This window comes from Neolamprologus brichardi, chromosome 15 (assembly GCF_056152115.1).
Source record: "Neolamprologus brichardi isolate AB-2024 chromosome 15, ASM5615211v1, whole genome shotgun sequence".
Taxonomy (NCBI): domain Eukaryota; kingdom Metazoa; phylum Chordata; class Actinopteri; order Cichliformes; family Cichlidae; genus Neolamprologus; species Neolamprologus brichardi.
In genome coordinates, this window is record NC_142118.1 from 719,222 (window position 1) to 736,410 (window position 17,189).

The 17,189-nt window shown below is 45.0% G+C and overlaps 2 protein-coding genes across 2 annotated transcripts; one reads left to right on the forward strand and one right to left on the reverse strand.

Annotated features, from left to right (window-relative positions):
• The first annotated feature begins 2,059 nt into the window (after positions 1-2,059).
• On the forward strand, positions 2,060-11,412 carry hnrnpub (heterogeneous nuclear ribonucleoprotein Ub). The gene is made up of 14 exons (XM_006792952.3): positions 2,060-2,662; positions 3,889-4,003; positions 5,782-5,861; positions 6,457-6,596; positions 6,711-6,810; positions 7,286-7,398; positions 7,587-7,850; positions 7,948-8,067; positions 8,158-8,286; positions 8,365-8,533; positions 8,636-8,917; positions 9,000-9,271; positions 9,361-9,474; positions 9,555-11,412. Exons 1-14 carry the CDS (start codon positions 2,215-2,217, stop codon positions 9,603-9,605), a joined length of 2,397 nt encoding a protein of 798 aa, XP_006793015.2. The 5' UTR covers positions 2,060-2,214; the 3' UTR covers positions 9,606-11,412.
• A 3,819-nt stretch (positions 11,413-15,231) lies between these two features.
• lft1 (lefty1) lies at positions 15,232-17,189 on the reverse strand. Its single transcript, XM_006792953.3, has 4 exons — positions 16,739-17,189; positions 16,299-16,545; positions 15,926-16,165; positions 15,232-15,553 (listed from the first exon to the last, which is right to left on the reverse strand). The coding sequence occupies exons 1-4, from the start codon at positions 17,187-17,189 to the stop codon at positions 15,232-15,234; spliced, it is 1,260 nt and encodes a 419-aa protein (XP_006793016.3).

Here is a 17,189-nt window from a genome sequence, read left to right on the forward strand (position 1 = left end):
TTCATTAGTGACAGTTTTCTTGCGTCCACATTTTGGCAAATCCAACACTGAACCAGTTTCACGAAACTTATCAAGCAGTTTGCTGACTGTAGCATGGGAGATGGGTGGTCTCGTAGCGTGTCTTGCATTGAAATCTGCTGCAGTGACCCGGTTACTGCGTTCACCAGATATCAACACGATTTCGATCCGCTCTTCACGTGTTAACTTCGACATGTCAATGGCTGTGAACAAAGAGAAACTTGTAAATAACTCATGAAAGAATAAAGTTACATTGAAACCAAGCACACCATTGTTTTTCTTGTGACATTACCAATAAGTTTGATGTGTCACATGGCCCTCTTCCTATTGAAAAAACAAAAGTTGTATCCAAGATGGCCGACTTCCACATGGCCACCGTGGTCACCACCCATCTTGAGGAGTTTGCCCCTCACATATACTAATGTGCCACAAACAGGACGTTAATATCACCAACCATTCCCATGTTATTACGGTGTATCCATACAAACGGCTCACCCTGTATTAATAATGAGCGTCTCCATCTAAACTGCTCAAATGTCAACACAAACTACCTTTTTAAATGTAACCAATCGGGTTAGAAACCCAAGGACTTGAAAAGCTAATTCCCTCTGGAAGATCCAGAAGGACAATTGTTTTGAAGTGTTATTTGCATGAACTTTAATTTCAGTGATCACCAAGATCTAAAAAGCTGTATGTGCAAAAACTAAAGTTTTTCAGTCGTACAGTCATGACTTTTCCAGATGAACTATGTGCACAATTCTGAAAACTACAAAATACAGTTACAGTAATTTTGTTATTTTTCATTAATTTTACATATAAATGTGTGTTGTGGTAGATATGGCATTGTGTGGCATTGTAAGCATTCAGCATTTGGGTATTTGGAGCTCTTAGTTCTGGTATTGGAGGCTGTTTAGTCTTGTTACGTTTTGTTATCTGGTCTCTGTTGGTGTTCAGTAGAGTTTAGATTCAAATCGCTAAGTTAATCGAGCCTTCCCTGTATCCTGCTGTGTGTTGTTCAGTCTTCTTATCGGTTTGTGATTCCTTGCTTCGTTGTTTCCTGTTTTATTTTGACAGCGGTTATTCTCCGTGTCTTATTTTAACTTGCCCCTCTGACTCATTAGGTTAATCCAGATACAATTTTTTAAACTAATTATTATTTGACTCGTAGGCACGATTTAGTTTTCTTTCATTTTGAAAAATATCAGTTTACCATTTATTAGTGATATTAACTGTAATGCCCTTCACAGTTTGACAATGCCAGGTATCAAAACAGAGGTACGTCATCTTAGGTCTTTAGACTGAAAACAAAGAGAATTTAAAAGTTTGGATGTGACTTTCTATCGCAAAAACATCTCAAACCTAAGGTAACTCCGATGACGTAACCAAGGCTGAGCTTTGCGGCCACTGAAGCTCTTTATGTGAAATCAGTGTGCGCTGCTTTAAATGAGTTTAACAAAGAGTTGGCAAATCACCAAAGTGCTTTCCAGAAGAGTCCACGGAGTTATGTGTTGTTTAGAAGTGCATGGACATTTTCAACATCAACTCTGAAAACTCTACAATTGACAGATATGACAAAAGGGAATTTTTAAACAGCTGTTTTCGTTACACGGGAGAGAGCGCGTATTCAGAAAGACGTGTCGGCGTAAACGATATCACATTTGTGCCTCTTCTTGGATTTTATCAAATTGAAAAAGGGGCGAGAAGAGAGAGATCTTTGTACTGCATTGTTTCTAGCTTACCGATATTGATTATTAGCGTTGCACATTACGCAACATGTGTGCCTTTATTCTACTGTCCTGACCTGTCTTAAACTCACTACCTAGTTAAACAGCCCTCTGTAAAATGCGTTTTGTTAAAAAATGATAAACTTATTAATAACGTTCGCGCTTTTTACTGGAACCATCTTTTGGTGTACTATCTGTCCCGCTTTTCCACAACAATGGTTTCTGAAAGGAACGTTTAGCTGCAGTGACAGATGGCCACAGGCTACATAACCAAGCTGCGCCTCTCTCTGGGCAGTTACGGTAGGAAACGACTCCTCCCCCACACAGCAGGCTCGCGCAGCTCTGTGCCTGCAAAGGATTGGTTGTACAGCGGGTGCCGTTTGGCGCAGTTTTGAGCTACATCCGTTAACAAAGGGCGTCCATTTATTTATTTCCCGTCTTATTTTAGCGCGTTCGCCGTCAAACATTCACCATGAGCACAATTAACGTCAAAAAGCTTAAAGTTAACGAGCTCAAAGACGAGCTGAAAAAGCGTAATCTTTCGGACAAGGGGCTGAAGGCCGAGCTGATGGACCGCCTGCAGGCCGCGCTGGACGAGGAGGCCCTCGCTTCTCCGCAGGAGCAGGCAGCTGAGGCGGATGACGGTTTCGAGCAGGCCGCCGACCAAGAAGGTATGGCAGAGGAGGAAGAAGGAGAAGGGGAGGGAGAAGGCCCCATTGAAGAAAGCATGGAGGCCAACGAGGAGGAAGAGCCGGAGAGTGGGGGCGACGGCAATGGCGTTGCCGTGGACGAAGAAATGGGCGAGGGAGAAGAGGAAGGAGACGAGGACGATGAGATGGACCCCATGCTCAAGGGAGACGTGGACGACATGGAGAAAATAGATACGGAAGACGGTGAGCCGGGAGAGCAGGCTGCCGAGGGTGAGTCGACAGAATCGCTTATGTAAATGCGGCTGGTTGGATGTGTCGGGTTTTTTTGAGAAAGCGCTAGCGGTGAGGAAATTATTAAATTTGAATGCGCTACCGCACAGCAGAGCGTCCATGTTGAGAGAGAGAGCGTGACCTCACTACTAAGCTAGCCAGCGTTAGCACCGGTCTGCAGCTTGGTTAGCAATCGTGTCGTGACCTTAAGTAGCCACACTCCAGCCTACTAAAGATACCTTTAGCGTCACATTGAGAAACGTCGACTAAAATTACTAAAGCGGCTCTATTAAGAAATCTGCTACCGAATTTAGCTTAGTCTGGATTTAAGTTTCGGTTTGGTTAGCGTGTTAGCTTGCCAGCTAGCGTCAGTTTCTTTGTGTCTGTTGTGCAGCGCCAACTAGCTGTTCAACCGGTTAGCTAATTCAGAGGTTCCCGTTGTTCCAGCTGGGGGCGTTGGAGAACATTTGCGTTCACATCCCATTTTAGAATGGATCGACGTGAAAACACAATGTTAGAAATGGCCACCGCAGTGGGCTGTCTTGCCACCCTTTCCGCCTTAATTGTACTGACATCGTGTTTTAGGGTCGTGGCGTTTGCCTTTAAAGGTTGCCGGGAACATCTGAATTAGCTAATCCCAAGATGTGCTGAGAAAAAGAAGGGCGCCGCACTGCTTGTTTAGGTAGGACGTGGGTAGTTTTTTTCCCCGTGTTTTTTATAGATAGCGTTGGATGGTCATAGAAATTATGAATCTAGGCAATTCAGTGCAGTGTCTCGGGGAGGGGGGTGTAAATTAAGGTCTAAGTAGGCTTTCCCGTTTCCCTGCATGATGCATTTGTCCCTGGCAGCAGTAGATTTGCCCTCCTTTTAATAGAAATAGATTTGTATCAAAAGCAGTATCTTTTAAGCCTTTTACTGCAGGATAGTAACACTTTACTTATTAGAGACTTGTTTATCCAGCCCCATTCACAATGTTTATACGGGCCAGCTTATATTGTAATTACTACCTGGTCTTTCAAAGCTGTTACAGTTACCACAGTATGATTGTCTTGTTTTAAGTGTAACGATGAGGTGTTTCCTCCAAGTAACCTTAATACAAATGATAATGGTCGACACACAATGTAACTAATGAACGGGCTTTGTGGGCCAGAACCCCACTGCCAGTCCGACCTCTCTCTCCCAGAAAAAGGAGCACCTCATTCTATATCTTTGTTCTATTTTCAAAGGGGATGCGGACAAAGACACGAATGCTGATCAGAAGAATAAGAAGGGTGTTAAGAGACGCCGGGAGGAACATGGAAGGGGCTACTTTGAATTTATTGAAGAGAACAAATACAGCTGGTAAGGATGGGACAGAGCGAAAATGGCCTTCAGCATCCCTGAAGCGCCATCTATAGCTTTGTTGAATTGTATTGGCTTTAAGTGCCAATGCACATAACTAGCAAGAGGAAAACCCTCATTTTTTTCAAGTATTATACTACTTGTAACATTATTTTCACACACATGCTTTGAGGGTCATCCCTGACTACTTAAAGAACCTTACCATTTACCTTTTTACAGTGCCCACTCACACTGTTTCTTTAATCGACTGCATTCTGTAGCAGAAGTGCATCTATCAAGTCTCTATGAATTCTCACACCTGTTCCTTATGCCAAGTACTGTTTTGGAAAGCCTGTTGTGTCCCCAAGGTGAAACAAGGCTGCTCAAAGGGGAACCCAGAGCAACGTAGCAGATGTGCAATTTTCAGTGGATGATGGGCGGGTGGGTGGGTGGGGAGAAACTAGCTCGGATTTGTGGAAGAAGGGGTCCACTGCCGCAGGGTAGCAAAAAAAAAAAAGAAAAGAAAGAAAGCCTCCAACGTCTGTTTGGAACGTCCACGGAGAAGCTCGCTATTGACCGTCCATCGTTACGCCTCGCAGTGGTCTATTCTTTTTTTTCGTTTTGTTTTTTATTTCACTGGTTGTATGATGTCGAAATGCTATTTCTGTCTCATGTATCATGTCCTGTGTGTGTCTGTTTTCATGGTGTGGGTGTGTGTGCATTTGCAAGGTTCTTTCTACCCCTGCTAGGTGACATCATGCATGGGGTGTGTGTGTGTATCCTGGTCAGTGTTTTGTTTTCATTGCGATGTCGATGCACTGAGGATCAACAGCCATATAATGGAATAACTTTTTAAAAATTATTATTTTGGGAGAACCCTCGTCATAAATGTTTAGGCCAGGGCGGCAGAACTATTAGCACACCGAAGTATTGCTGCTCCATCACTTTTCCCTGAACAGCCAACTGCTTTAGTGCAAGCGTCCATTTTTTTCCAAATGTCCAGTATTTGCCTTTTCACCCCCAGTTAAACCTTCAGAGCTTAGCTCTATGTTCCACCTCAGGCACTGTGTTGTCCACCAGCACCGTAAATCTCCCCACGGCAGCTGTTTGTACGGCATTCTGGGCTCTTTGGGGACAGTTGTGACACATCGAGCTGTAGATAAGAAAGCAGTGATGAGCCCCGCAGTGGTTTCCTTCTCCTAAACGATTAGGAGTTGCACCATAGTTGGATGATGTCAGGTGAAGTGATGCTAAAGCATCATCCTTAATATTTAGAGATTCCTGAACTACAGAGTTGGTAAGTTGCTGTAGTTTTGACTACACTGATTTCTCTTAAAACATGCTTTCAATGTATTCTGCTTAGCGACACAGTCAAAGGTTAGTGGTGACCTTTTCATCTAGAAGTCAACACGGGGAGGTTAAATATAACTTGCCCCATATCAGTTCTGGAGGCACAAACACGCACTTATCTGACAGTGGAGAGGTCTGCTTGTAGTTTATCACTTTGACTCTCACATAGCCTTGCATACTAGAACAGGTGGACGTGCTTCTCTCTGTGTATCTTTCACATTTTAGATTTCGCTGGATTCTGCAAGGTAAGTGTCTGCTGAGGCCTACAATACAGCCAACATCCAGAAAGTCTGGAGGCTCGCTCAGTTATTTGCTTTCCCCTCTGTCTGTTTCTTCTCTTCTGTCTACCTAAAATATTCTTCACCAAGTGGTACCCAAGGCATCTATATTTTCCATGCAGTTAAAGTGACGCAAACCTTCTTATACTGACTCTTGGTATCTGTTTTCAGTGCCTCGTCCAAGTCACCTGTTCCCCCGTTGGAGGAAGAAGACGAAGATAACGATGACACAAAAGTCTGCCTGGATAGCTGTATGTTTGCTACTTTTGTACAGGATGTTTTTTAGATTGTCAGCTTCCTTCTGTAAACGACTCCTTAGAAACAGAATTGAGCCTGTTCTAACGGACAGATGTAGACATGTGTTTTTGAAGTATTGCATTATATTTGATTAACTTCAATGTCACGTTTTCAGCATAACTGAATCGTGCATAACATGGCAGGCACACGCCGCCTCAGCTTTCTTACGCGTTGCTCTGAGTTGTGGCGTTGCCAGGTAACGCTGGCACAGCCCATATGCCAGTGTTCATTTCCTAAAGTCTTATAATGGGCCAGTTGTCTTCTCCGTGGTGGTTGTAGTATTCACAGTATTGTCCTGAAGCACGACCTGTACATCAGTGCTGGTGTAGTCATCAAAACATTTGGGTTTTTCCTCCCCAGATGTTGAGTTAACCAACAGCTGTGTGGTTAGTAAAACGAGTGTTACTTTACCTGACTCGTTTTCTGCTACCTACTAATGACGGCAGCAGAGGTGATCTAGCTCACCAGTCCCTCCATCCTCAGGATGTATAAATGTGTACCGTCTTGTCTTGAGTCATGTCTCAATTTGTACTTTTTCTGCCCGTTTAGACAACTCTGACCTGCACTTTAAGGTGTCGCGGGACCGCTACAGCGCCTCGTCTCTCACAATGGAGAGCTTTGCTTACCTGTGGTCCGGGGGAAAGGCTACATACGGTGTGAACAAAGGCAAAGCCTGCTTTGAGATGAAGGTACGGTAATGATGCTCACATCTTGCACAAATCTCTGAATGCTGTGTGTGCTAAAGGCACACTAGTCTCAGTGAGGTCAGTGAAACGAGTGCTAAAGCTTTTCTGTGTGTGCAGATCACTGAGAAGATTCCAGTGAAGCATATTTCCAGCAAGAACATGGAGATTCATGACGTCCAAGTCGGATGGTCCCTGGAAACGGGCACGCTGCTGCTGGGTCAGTGCAATGCCACAACTCTGTAAACACCACACTGACTCAGTGTTGGTGGAGCCCGCTGTAACTTTACATTTCACTCATGGCACAATGCATTCCCAGGATCACTGGATTTACTGATGTGCTTTAATGTTTTGGCCTCTGTATATTTAAGACTCAGCATCTTATGACAGCAGCTGTTTGCTGTGACTCATACAGGCTGAACACCGCTGGGTTAAACATTTACATCAGTTCAGCCCATCAGATGCTGAACTTTGTATTAAAACACAAACCTAACTGTGCTGGGTGTATCCATTTACATGAAGGTCGTGTCTCTAGGGCTCCCTCTGGTGGCCAGTTGGCTTCATGACACGTTTGTACAAAATGGCTTCAGCTCTGGCTGCGTCACAGCAGCGCTGGTGGCCTCGAGCCAGCCAAACGATTCACACACCAGCTCCACTCTGTGTCTTAATCCAGAGGTGTTATGTCATGTGTTTAGGTGAGGAAGAGCATTCCTATGCCTACTCCGGAAAAGCCAAGAAAACCACCAACTGTGTGACCGAGGAGTTTGGAGAGACCTACGAGGAGAATGATGTCATCTGCTGTCTTATTGTAAGATATGAGATTGTTTTAAATTTCCCCCTTTGTGTGCAGATAAACTGGAAGAATAGTAGGAAGAGGCAAAGAGCGTTAAACAGAATCATGAGTATTAGTTTGACACGTTTGTCTTTTTCCCTTCCTGCTGAGGCAAATGTGTCTGTGTTACACACTAAAGCTGGAGTGTTGCTCTATTCATGCAGGACTTTGAAGGTGAGGAGGTGGTGCTGTCCTACTCCAAGAACGGAGGTGAGCCGGCTGTCGCTTTCCAAGTCGGCAAGGCCTCCCTGAACGGCCAGGCCCTTTTCCCTCACGTCATCTGCCGCAACTGCGCTGTGGAGTTCAACTTTGGCCAGCTGGAGACGCCATATTTCCCCCAGCCGCAGGGCTACACCTTCCTGCAGCAGATTCCTGTCAGCGATCGAGTCCGTGCACTCAAAGGGCCGCAGACCAAGGCTGACTGTGAGGTGAGTATAAGAGTTTTTTCATTCACGAATGCAAAAGTGCAATGCTGCGGTATCGAAGTTCTCCATATAGTGATCTCAATTTCCTCTCGTTGTCCAGATCATAGTGATGGTTGGTCTGCCGGGCTCAGGGAAGACCACGTGGGTGAATAAGCATATCCAAGAGAACCCTGGGAAGTACTACATCCTGGGCAGTGACACGATTGTGGAGAAGATGATGGTCAGTACTCAGACCAACGTTACAGCGTCCCACAAATAGTTGCTGCTTCTCCCTGTTGGTAGAAAAATGCTCGTTTCTTCTTCCGTGCAGATCGGCAGCATGAAGCGTCAGTCCAAGGACATCACAAAGTTGACCGCCATTTCCCAGCGTGCACCGCTCTTCTTGGGAAAATTCATTGAGATTGCTGCTCGCAAGAAGAGGAACTACATCCTGGACCATGTAAGTGGCTCTTGCTGAGTGTGGTCACAGCCATGTGTTTGATGATCGATCAAACGAGCCTCTTCTTTGTCTTTGCAGACCAACCTGTCTGCTCCGGGCCAGAAGAGGAAGATGTGTTTGTTCGCCGGCTTCCAACGCAAGGTTGTGGTCGTCTGCCCGTCTGATGAAGACTACAAGCAGAGAGTCCAGAAGAAAGTTGAGACTGATGGCAAGGAAGTGCCTGAGCATGCTTTACTCAAAATGAAAGGTAAAAGCATTAACGTCGTCTTTACCCTGTTACAGTCCATCACACACTTGGACAGCAGCTGTTTCTCTTATTGGATCCCTGATCGTTTCCGCTCCATTACAGGCTTCTTCTCTCTGCCCGAGGAGGGCGAGAGCTTCAATGAGGTCATCTACGCCGAGCTGCAGAAAGACGATGCTGCCAAGCTCCTGGAGCAGTACAAAGAGGAAAGCAAGACGGCTCTGCCTGCCGAGAAAAAGCCCAACCAGGGGAGCACGACGCCTAAACAGCGCGGGGGACAGCGCGGCGCTGGACGTGGAGGCAAGAACCAGTTTTCCCGTGGTGGCGGGCCGGGGCAGAGAGGTGGCAGCCGTGGAGGCTTCCAGAACAGAGGCAACTTCAGAGGAGGTGGGGTTGATGGGTGGGAAATGAATGCTCCTTAACAGCACAGTTGATGCTCAAGCTTACCTTGACCCTGGTCTGTCTGCAGCTCCCGGGCCTCGCGGGGGTTTCAACCGTCCTCCTCGCGGCTTTCTGCCGCCCCCAGCCTTCAGGGGAGGATTCCCCAATCGTGGAAACTTTAACCGTGGTGGCGGCCCCATTCCTAGCCTGGGTGGATCCCCCAGGGGCGGCCCGATGAGGGGCAACATGGGACACAGAGGAGGACCTATGAGCAGAGGCGGTCCAGTGAACAGAGGGAACATGAGCAGAGGAGGCGGAGCTAGCATGGGTCGTGGTGGAAACAGGGGCCACCCCCATCAGGTTGGTTTCAGAATGACTCTTAATCAAATTATTGCTCCTCTGACGTCCGTTGATGCATAATCAATTTTTTTTCTTTGTTTTTCCTGCAGTTTCAGCAGAGAGGGGGGGGCCGCGGCAACTTTGGCAACAAGAACAGCAACTATGGAGGCAACAGGAATGGCATGGATAAAGCCCAGGCCTTCAACCAGAGCTGGCAGCAAGGGGTCAGTGTTTGAATCTGCCGTCTGTAGTTGTTACACATGAATTATGGGATTGATCAGTGTTGATGTTCTGTTCTGTGCAGTTCTGGAACCAGAAGCCCTGGAGCCAGCAGTACCAGCCTGGATATTACTGAGACATTTGTTCTAACGGACTGGTGGGCGACACCGGGATCCACCGCTAGCCACGGAACATCATCCACTCCAACGTTTGCTTACTTTCCTTTAGAGCCCACTTTTACTAATCGTAAAACTCACGACTGATAACGAGACTAAAGCTACACGGAGCGACGACATTCCATCGGAGGAGACCAGGCAGCACGACTGAAGCTTTATATATCGTCACAGATGTACACAGTGTGGGTTCATCCTCATTCAGCCATCTTTTGTTGTTGTTGTATATTTTACCCTCCTCCACCTTTTTAAATGCTTTTAAAAACGATGTTTGTAATTTCAGGAACCAGAAACGATTAGTCAGCCCAGCAGGCTTTGATTTTCTTTTTTCAGGGTTGTGCATTTTATCTGTGCTGTGGTTTGTTTTGTTTTTCTTTTTGTATTACAAATTGTAAATATTTTTTTTTTAATGCGTAGTTTGCATAAAGGTTTAAGGAACGTGATGATTTGAATGGAACTTTGGCTTCTCCACAGGAAGCGTTGGTAGCTGGTTAGCCTGTACCTGTCTTTAGCGTCACTGTCAAACAGCCAGACTGAAGCAGTGAAACTACAGCTTTTCTTTTTGTTCCCACTATCAATCCTGTAACATAAACTCCATAGAGCTATAATAAACACATCGTTGGCTTTTTTACTTTCTTCTCGGCTCGTGATTTTTGATTTGCTTCAAAGGTGTGTAAATGACCTTTGAACGGGCCGTGGCCTGGTTTGCTATCAGCCCTGCTAAACACCTCATTAGTTAATAAATAACCTCAAGTGTCTTGTCTTTGATATGTTGTTCCCGGTCCTTCAGCTATTCAGTACTTTTAATTTGAAAACGTGTTTTGGCCAAGCCATTTTTAAGGATAGAAGGAAGCCATGTTGGTCACACATTCTGCTTTTTAAAAACATTAAAGTTCGAGCACTGACGTCGCTTCATTCTCAGGAGGTTTTGTTTCCTAGATCGTCTTGATTAACGGTTCCTTTTAGTGCAGTAGACTTCTGAGAAACGCCGCGCACTGACCAGTTACAAACGTCTCCACGGTAACGACTTCCCTTTTCTTCCTTGTGCTGGTGATTCGTGTGAACCTCGCTCTTTCAGTTTTGATGGTGCCAGTTTAGCACAGAAAGTGGTTTTTAAAAGGCCGGATTGCTCATTTTCACCAGCAAACCTAGAAAGGGCTGCACAGTTTGACAACCAACCGACCTTTCACCTCTGACGCCGTCGTTTTGGTTTTTGCTCTGGTGTTTGTTGGTGACTGTGCGGCCCAGCAATAACGGCAGCTCCACATATACTGTTCCTCCACGTCAACCTGGTCCCCGGATTATGTTTGACACTAGATCTGATCAACAGTTTCTTTAGGTTTTGTTTCGTTTGCCCGTCTTATTTAATAAACGTGTAAATACTAAATGCATCACTAATCCAGCCATGCACGAATGTTCATGAATTAATAAATGTGTTGTGATAAAGAAAGTATTAGTTTGCCGCGTACTGCTGTGTGATGAACTATTTAAATGTGGAGAGTTTGTGACCTTTTTTTATTATACTGGATACATAACATCTAGCAGAATGCAAGCTTTGGGTTTACCGTATAATCTATAATACAACAGACACTATATTTTTATCGCTTTGTGTTGCAGGTTGTATATCAGGTCTTTTATTAAACCAACAGTGCAAAAGCTCTGAGCTTTTTCAGATTTGTTGTCTTTTCTATCTGACAGTTTTTAATATTTGTGTTTGAAAAATTGGGATTGTATTTTTTTTTTTGTCTCTATTAAAGTTAAAGAAGCTGGTGTGCAGTGAGCGTGTGTTTTTTTACAGTTCCTGTAAAATGTTTCCATGTTTCTTTAGAGATAAAGAAAAAAAATCCCTGCTCGCGCCTGCGGCCGGTCTCTCCTCCAAGCTCTGGTCCTCTACCAGAGGCCTGGGAGCCTGAGGGTCCTGCAGCATCTCAGCTGTTCCCAGGACTGCGCTCTTCTGGACAGAGATCTCCGATGTTGTTCCCGGGATCTGCTGGAGCCACCGTACCTCAGATTATTGTAATGCCTTGTTTACCAGCTTGGACAAATCATGTCTTTCTCGCCTCCAAGCTGTGCGGCCAGGCGACTAACACGTTCTAGCAAGCGAGCTCACATCACTCCCATTTTATGTTCTTTTCTTTGGCTCCCAACAGATTTTAGAATTTGTTCTAAAATTCTTGTTTTAACTTACAAAGCACTAAATGGCCCCAGATTATTTATCCAAGCTTCTTTTAAAATTCACTGCTGCTCGTTGTCTCACAGGCTCAGAGTTTGTTGGTTCCCGTACACGACTGAAGACGAAAGGGGGCGGAGCCTTTCAGTCTGTGGTTTACGTTTGGTTGACTCTGTGGAAACTTTATTGTTTAAACAGGCCTTGTGTTAATCAACACTTTATATTGTCTATTTTATTACTTACTGTTTTCTTTATTTTAACCTTTGTGACCGCCTGTCTACGAAAAGCACTTAAGAAATAAACCTGACTTACTTCACCCTCCACATCCTCTCCAGCTTCTCGTGTTCCTTCTTCCTGATGTTGCTGTCATTGGGAACCGCTGCATCGATCACTACGGCCGTCTTCTTCTGCTTGTCTACCACCATTTGCCTGTCAGGTATTCACTGAGCACGCGGTCAGTTGGGGCCATCTTCGTGACGTATTCGTGAATGTTTGTTGTCTCATCCTGGACTGTGGTGCTGACACTCACCAGTCCCCGGCCTCCTTCCTTCACTCAGCGTACAGCCTCAGGGTGCTGGACTTGGGGTGAAACCCTCCATGCACGGTCAGGAGCTTCGATCTCCTCCTTCAGCCAGCTTATTACCCCAGCAGGGTACCTGATCACGGGCAGGGCGTAGGTGTTGATGGCCCGAATCTTGTTCTTCCCGTTCAGCTGACTCCTCAGGACTTGCCTGACCCTCTGCAGGTTCTTGGTGGTTGCAGCTTTTCTGGTGACTACACTTCTCCAGCCCGAACGACATCCTGATGTCATTGCTGTAGATCCTGGTGGTGTGGATCAGTGAATCGATGTCTCGTTCAGTCTTGTCATACAGCTTGATGTCATCCATGTACAGGAAGTGGCTGACAGCTGCTCAGTAGTCGGTATCCATAGCCAGTCTGGTCACTGACCTCACTGAGGGGTTCAGGCCTATGCAGAACAGCAGTGGGGACAGAGCATCTCCTTGGTAGATCCCACACTTGATGGTGACTTGTGCTATGGGCTTGAATGTGGCCCAGTGTTGTCTGCAACATCCCCAAACCAGCTGTTCTCCACAGAACCAGCCAAGGTGTCCTCTCAGTGGCAGGGAACAATATGAGAACAGCACCACCAAGGCTGGAGACTGAGGAATACTGGAAGAGCATATGGGAGAAGGACACAACCCATAACGGCAATGCTCAGTGGCTACTGGATCTGAGGGCAGACCATAGCGACCTCCCTGAACAGGGTCCAGTAACCATCACAGTATGAAGAGTTGGACAGCACCAGGGCCCGACATGGTTCACGCCTACTGGCTGAAGAAGCTGACTGCACTCCACGAGCATCGGGCAGCACCAATGAACCAGCTGCTAGTTGATGAGAGACACCCAGAATACATATATATATGTATATTTATATATATATATATAAAATATACATATATATATGTATATTTTATATATATATATGTATATATATATATATATATATATATATATATATATATATATATATATAAATATACATATATATATGTATATGTATATATTTATACATATTTATGTATGTATTTATGTATGTATTTATGTATATGTATATATATATATGTATATTATATATATATATATATATATATATATATAAAATATACATATATATATGTATATGTATATTTTTTATATATATATATACATATATAAATATATACTATATATTTATATATATATATATATATATATATATATATATAAATATATACTATATATTTATATATTAAAAATATATATATAAAAAATATATAAAAAATAAAAATATAAAAATATATATATTTATATATATAAAATATATATATATATACTTTGAATTGAATCAAATGATGAGGTCATTATCAGGTCTCTGGAGAACTTCAAATCATGTTGAGGAGCTCATTTAGCCATTTAAATCAGCTGACACGTCTAAAACCTGCGGGACACCGGGACCCTCGAGGCCTGGAGTTCCCCACCCCTGGGTTACACCAATCATAAAGTTTACCCGTGCTGGCCAAAAGCTCCTGTTTTAGTGTAGGATGTACCTTTGTGCTGACAAAGTCTTCTTAGTGATTACAAGTAGACAACATCTGCAATAAATGACAAGCAAGACATCTGACATCTGTCCTGAGCTGCAAAACACGAGCGTCAGAAACTGCAAACCTCCAGCAAGAAAAAAATCTCCCCCAGACTCACCAGCATGTATGTGAATGTGAAAGGTTAAGCCACCACTGCTTAAAATTACTTAGAACGACTCACAGTGTGAAACGTGTCTCCTGTAAAGTTCACTGTATAAAATTACTTTTTTTTTTGTAAAAGGTTGAATTGTTTCCCCCGTATCTACTGGGAAGGACTTTTAAGTAAATGTGGTTATGTCATCATTTAAAGTGACATTTAATTCCAGCAGAATGGCACCATTGGTGAAGGACCGCATCATAAAGCGCCACTAAATGTCCCGATAACTGCTGACTGAGTAATCCGGCCCAGAAAAAGACTGACAGAGGTAAGGCCGATACTGCATACGTACTATTAAACTTACTGGGGCATTAAACATGTTTATATGCACATGTGGAGCATGTGTGGTCTTTCTGACATTCTGCTCTCTTTCCTCTACCACCCGATAGATATTCACACAGACAGCTGCTTGTCTTTGCAGCATGTTTACCCACATCAGCAGCATATTAGCGAATGACAAGACCTCCCAGTCAGACAGCAAACAGTGCATTAGCTGTTGGCTCTGATTAGTAATGTTTGGCCCTCTAAGCCTGGTGTAAACGCACGAGGAGCCGCTTCATGTGAATAGACTTCATGTTTCTCTGTAAGCGCCCACGTAGCTCCTTCCCACTGCAAATAAAGCTCATTTGACCTCCATGACAGTGTGGCCTCAGTGTAACAGGTGTTATAAGTCATTAGGCAAATTATTTGCTCTGCATTACAACTTCCTATAAGTGCAAACAACAAGGCGAAAGACACAGGCAGCTGTATGTAACTACATTTGAATGTGATCATGAATGTGAATGGAGCCAGAGAGACAGCAGGGAGGAGGAGGAGCGACCAGCTGAGACAAAATATTTTAATTTTCTAAACATAAACTCGTTCATATTATTTACAGGTGGAAAATATAACACATCAAACAGAATTTGAACGACTCGACGCAGCTCGCACACATTCAAGTATAAAAACAGAAAAAACAATATCAAAATGTACAAAATATATCAAAGTGCTTGTAGATGGAGTTTAGGCAGGTGTGTGTGGAACTCCGGGTAAATGTCCTTTTAAATATAAAGTCTTAGGTGTGCATTAAATAAATCAACACTTCATTGAAAACAACACCACGCGTGTACTCATCCCCGCCCCCAGTCTGGATTCCCGTGACTTCATACTATCGAGATGTTGTCCAAAGTGCACGCGCACCTCTCTACGATCATATTGGGAAATTCAGCCACCTCTATCTCGGTGTAGTCCCCTTTCTTCACCAGGTACATGATGGGTAACGGCGCACTCTCGGACACTGTGCACCGCCGCTCGCCGTACCCGAAGTTGCGCTTGGGCTGCTTGCAGCCACCGGTGCACCTGAAAGCCTGGTACCCCGCCGGCTCAATGATCCAGTACTGCGTCCATGTCAGTGCGCGGAAGTTGATGAAGTACTCCTCTCTGCAGCAGGTGTCTTTGTTTTGGTTGTCGCAGTCACCGCGAGAGCTGAGGACGAAAACAAGGAAAGTTAGCTGACAGCTGCCAGCATTAGCAGTGTTGCTGGGGTGGGTCAGGTGCCCCAAAAGCTGTCAAAGGCCCCAAATTTCTTAGCTACACCCCTGCTTGCTATGCAGCGGTCGATTTAAAGATTGATTTGTGTTTTCAGTGATATTACTTCAAATGACTTTGGATCATCCCTGATAGAGCGCATGGTGCTCTTCAGTAACAGTCTGTAATTTGCTGCTAGATTTCTCTGAAGCACCTACGCCCCTTTGCCACCACGCAACACTTCTATTAGCGAATGCAAATGCTGACAGGTAAAAGCAGCGCAGGGTTAATTGTCACACTGACACAATATCCTGTATTTCGCGCCCTTACCCGTACTCTTCCAGGTTGAGTGTGTAGAGGACGAGCTCGGGCTTCCCCAAGGTGTTGTCCGTCTGCTCCTGGGTGGTAAAGCGGACACTCTTGGCTATCTCTGCCGCATAACTGCCAGGTCTCTCGCCCTCGATCCACACCTCCAGGTGCATAGGTGTCTTCTGCTGTGTCTTGGACCAATAGTGCACCGCCTGCGTGACATCAAAGCTCTTCCAGCCCGTCTCGTGAATGGGGATCAACCTGTAAACGCGATGGGGGCAATTCATTAAAGTGAGCTCCGACTGATAACTACAGAAGAATACCGCTGTCTTTTAATTAAGATAGCAAGTTGATTGGTGGGAGGGGGGGGGGGTTAATTTAACGGATCCCTTACCGCGAATCTACCAGCGACGTCCGGTTGGATCCGTTGGGCAGCACCTCCACCCAGTAGACGCTGACCCTGGCGTTGCTGACGGGCCGGTGGCTCTTCCGCTCCACCGTGAATCGTTTGTGGTGAGAAGCCCGCTGGTAGAGCTTCAGCTCGGCCATGGTCACCTCACTATTATCCGGGATTCTCGCCTCCATGTCGAACATCACGCGTTGCCGAGTGGTGTCAGAGTAGACGTACTCCCCGGAAATATCTAACACACAAACAGTTTCCAGCTTTTTGGTCAATTTCGCCTCTTGCGAAGGTTAAAATGACTTTTTCATGAATATACACTGGTGCGTAAAAGTGCACTGGGTGTTGCAGCTATTATGCACGTAAAATACTCTACAGCAAAACTTTTTTTCAATCTGCATGCTCCATTTGTTAAACATTTAAAAAGTGCCTACCTGCAGTGCCGGGGATTCCTTTCAGGATGCCCGCGAGACTCGGCAAAGATCTGCGCCTCCTGCTGTGGTGCATCTTCAGCATGCTCGTGTACTTATTTCTTATATGCGCCGGAATCACCAGATTTTCCACATCCCTTTTATGGATTCTAGGAACTTCATCCATCCCAAGCTTCTGTAGCAGCGCGTCCTTCATATCCTGATGCGTAAAAGCCTTAACGAGACCGGAGAGAGCGGCGAAAAGGACACAAGCCCGAAGGAAATCCATGACGAGAGAGAGAGAGAAGGAAACTTCAGTGTGACAGACGGCAGCACAGCAGCGCAGGAGATACAGAGTGTGTCCCTCTGACACTCCTCGGGTCCTTATATTGTTGCGGGTCCTCCCCGTCTTTCGCACTTTGTCGATGGGGGCAGGGACCCTTATCAGAACAAAGGTGCGACAATACAGCCCCAT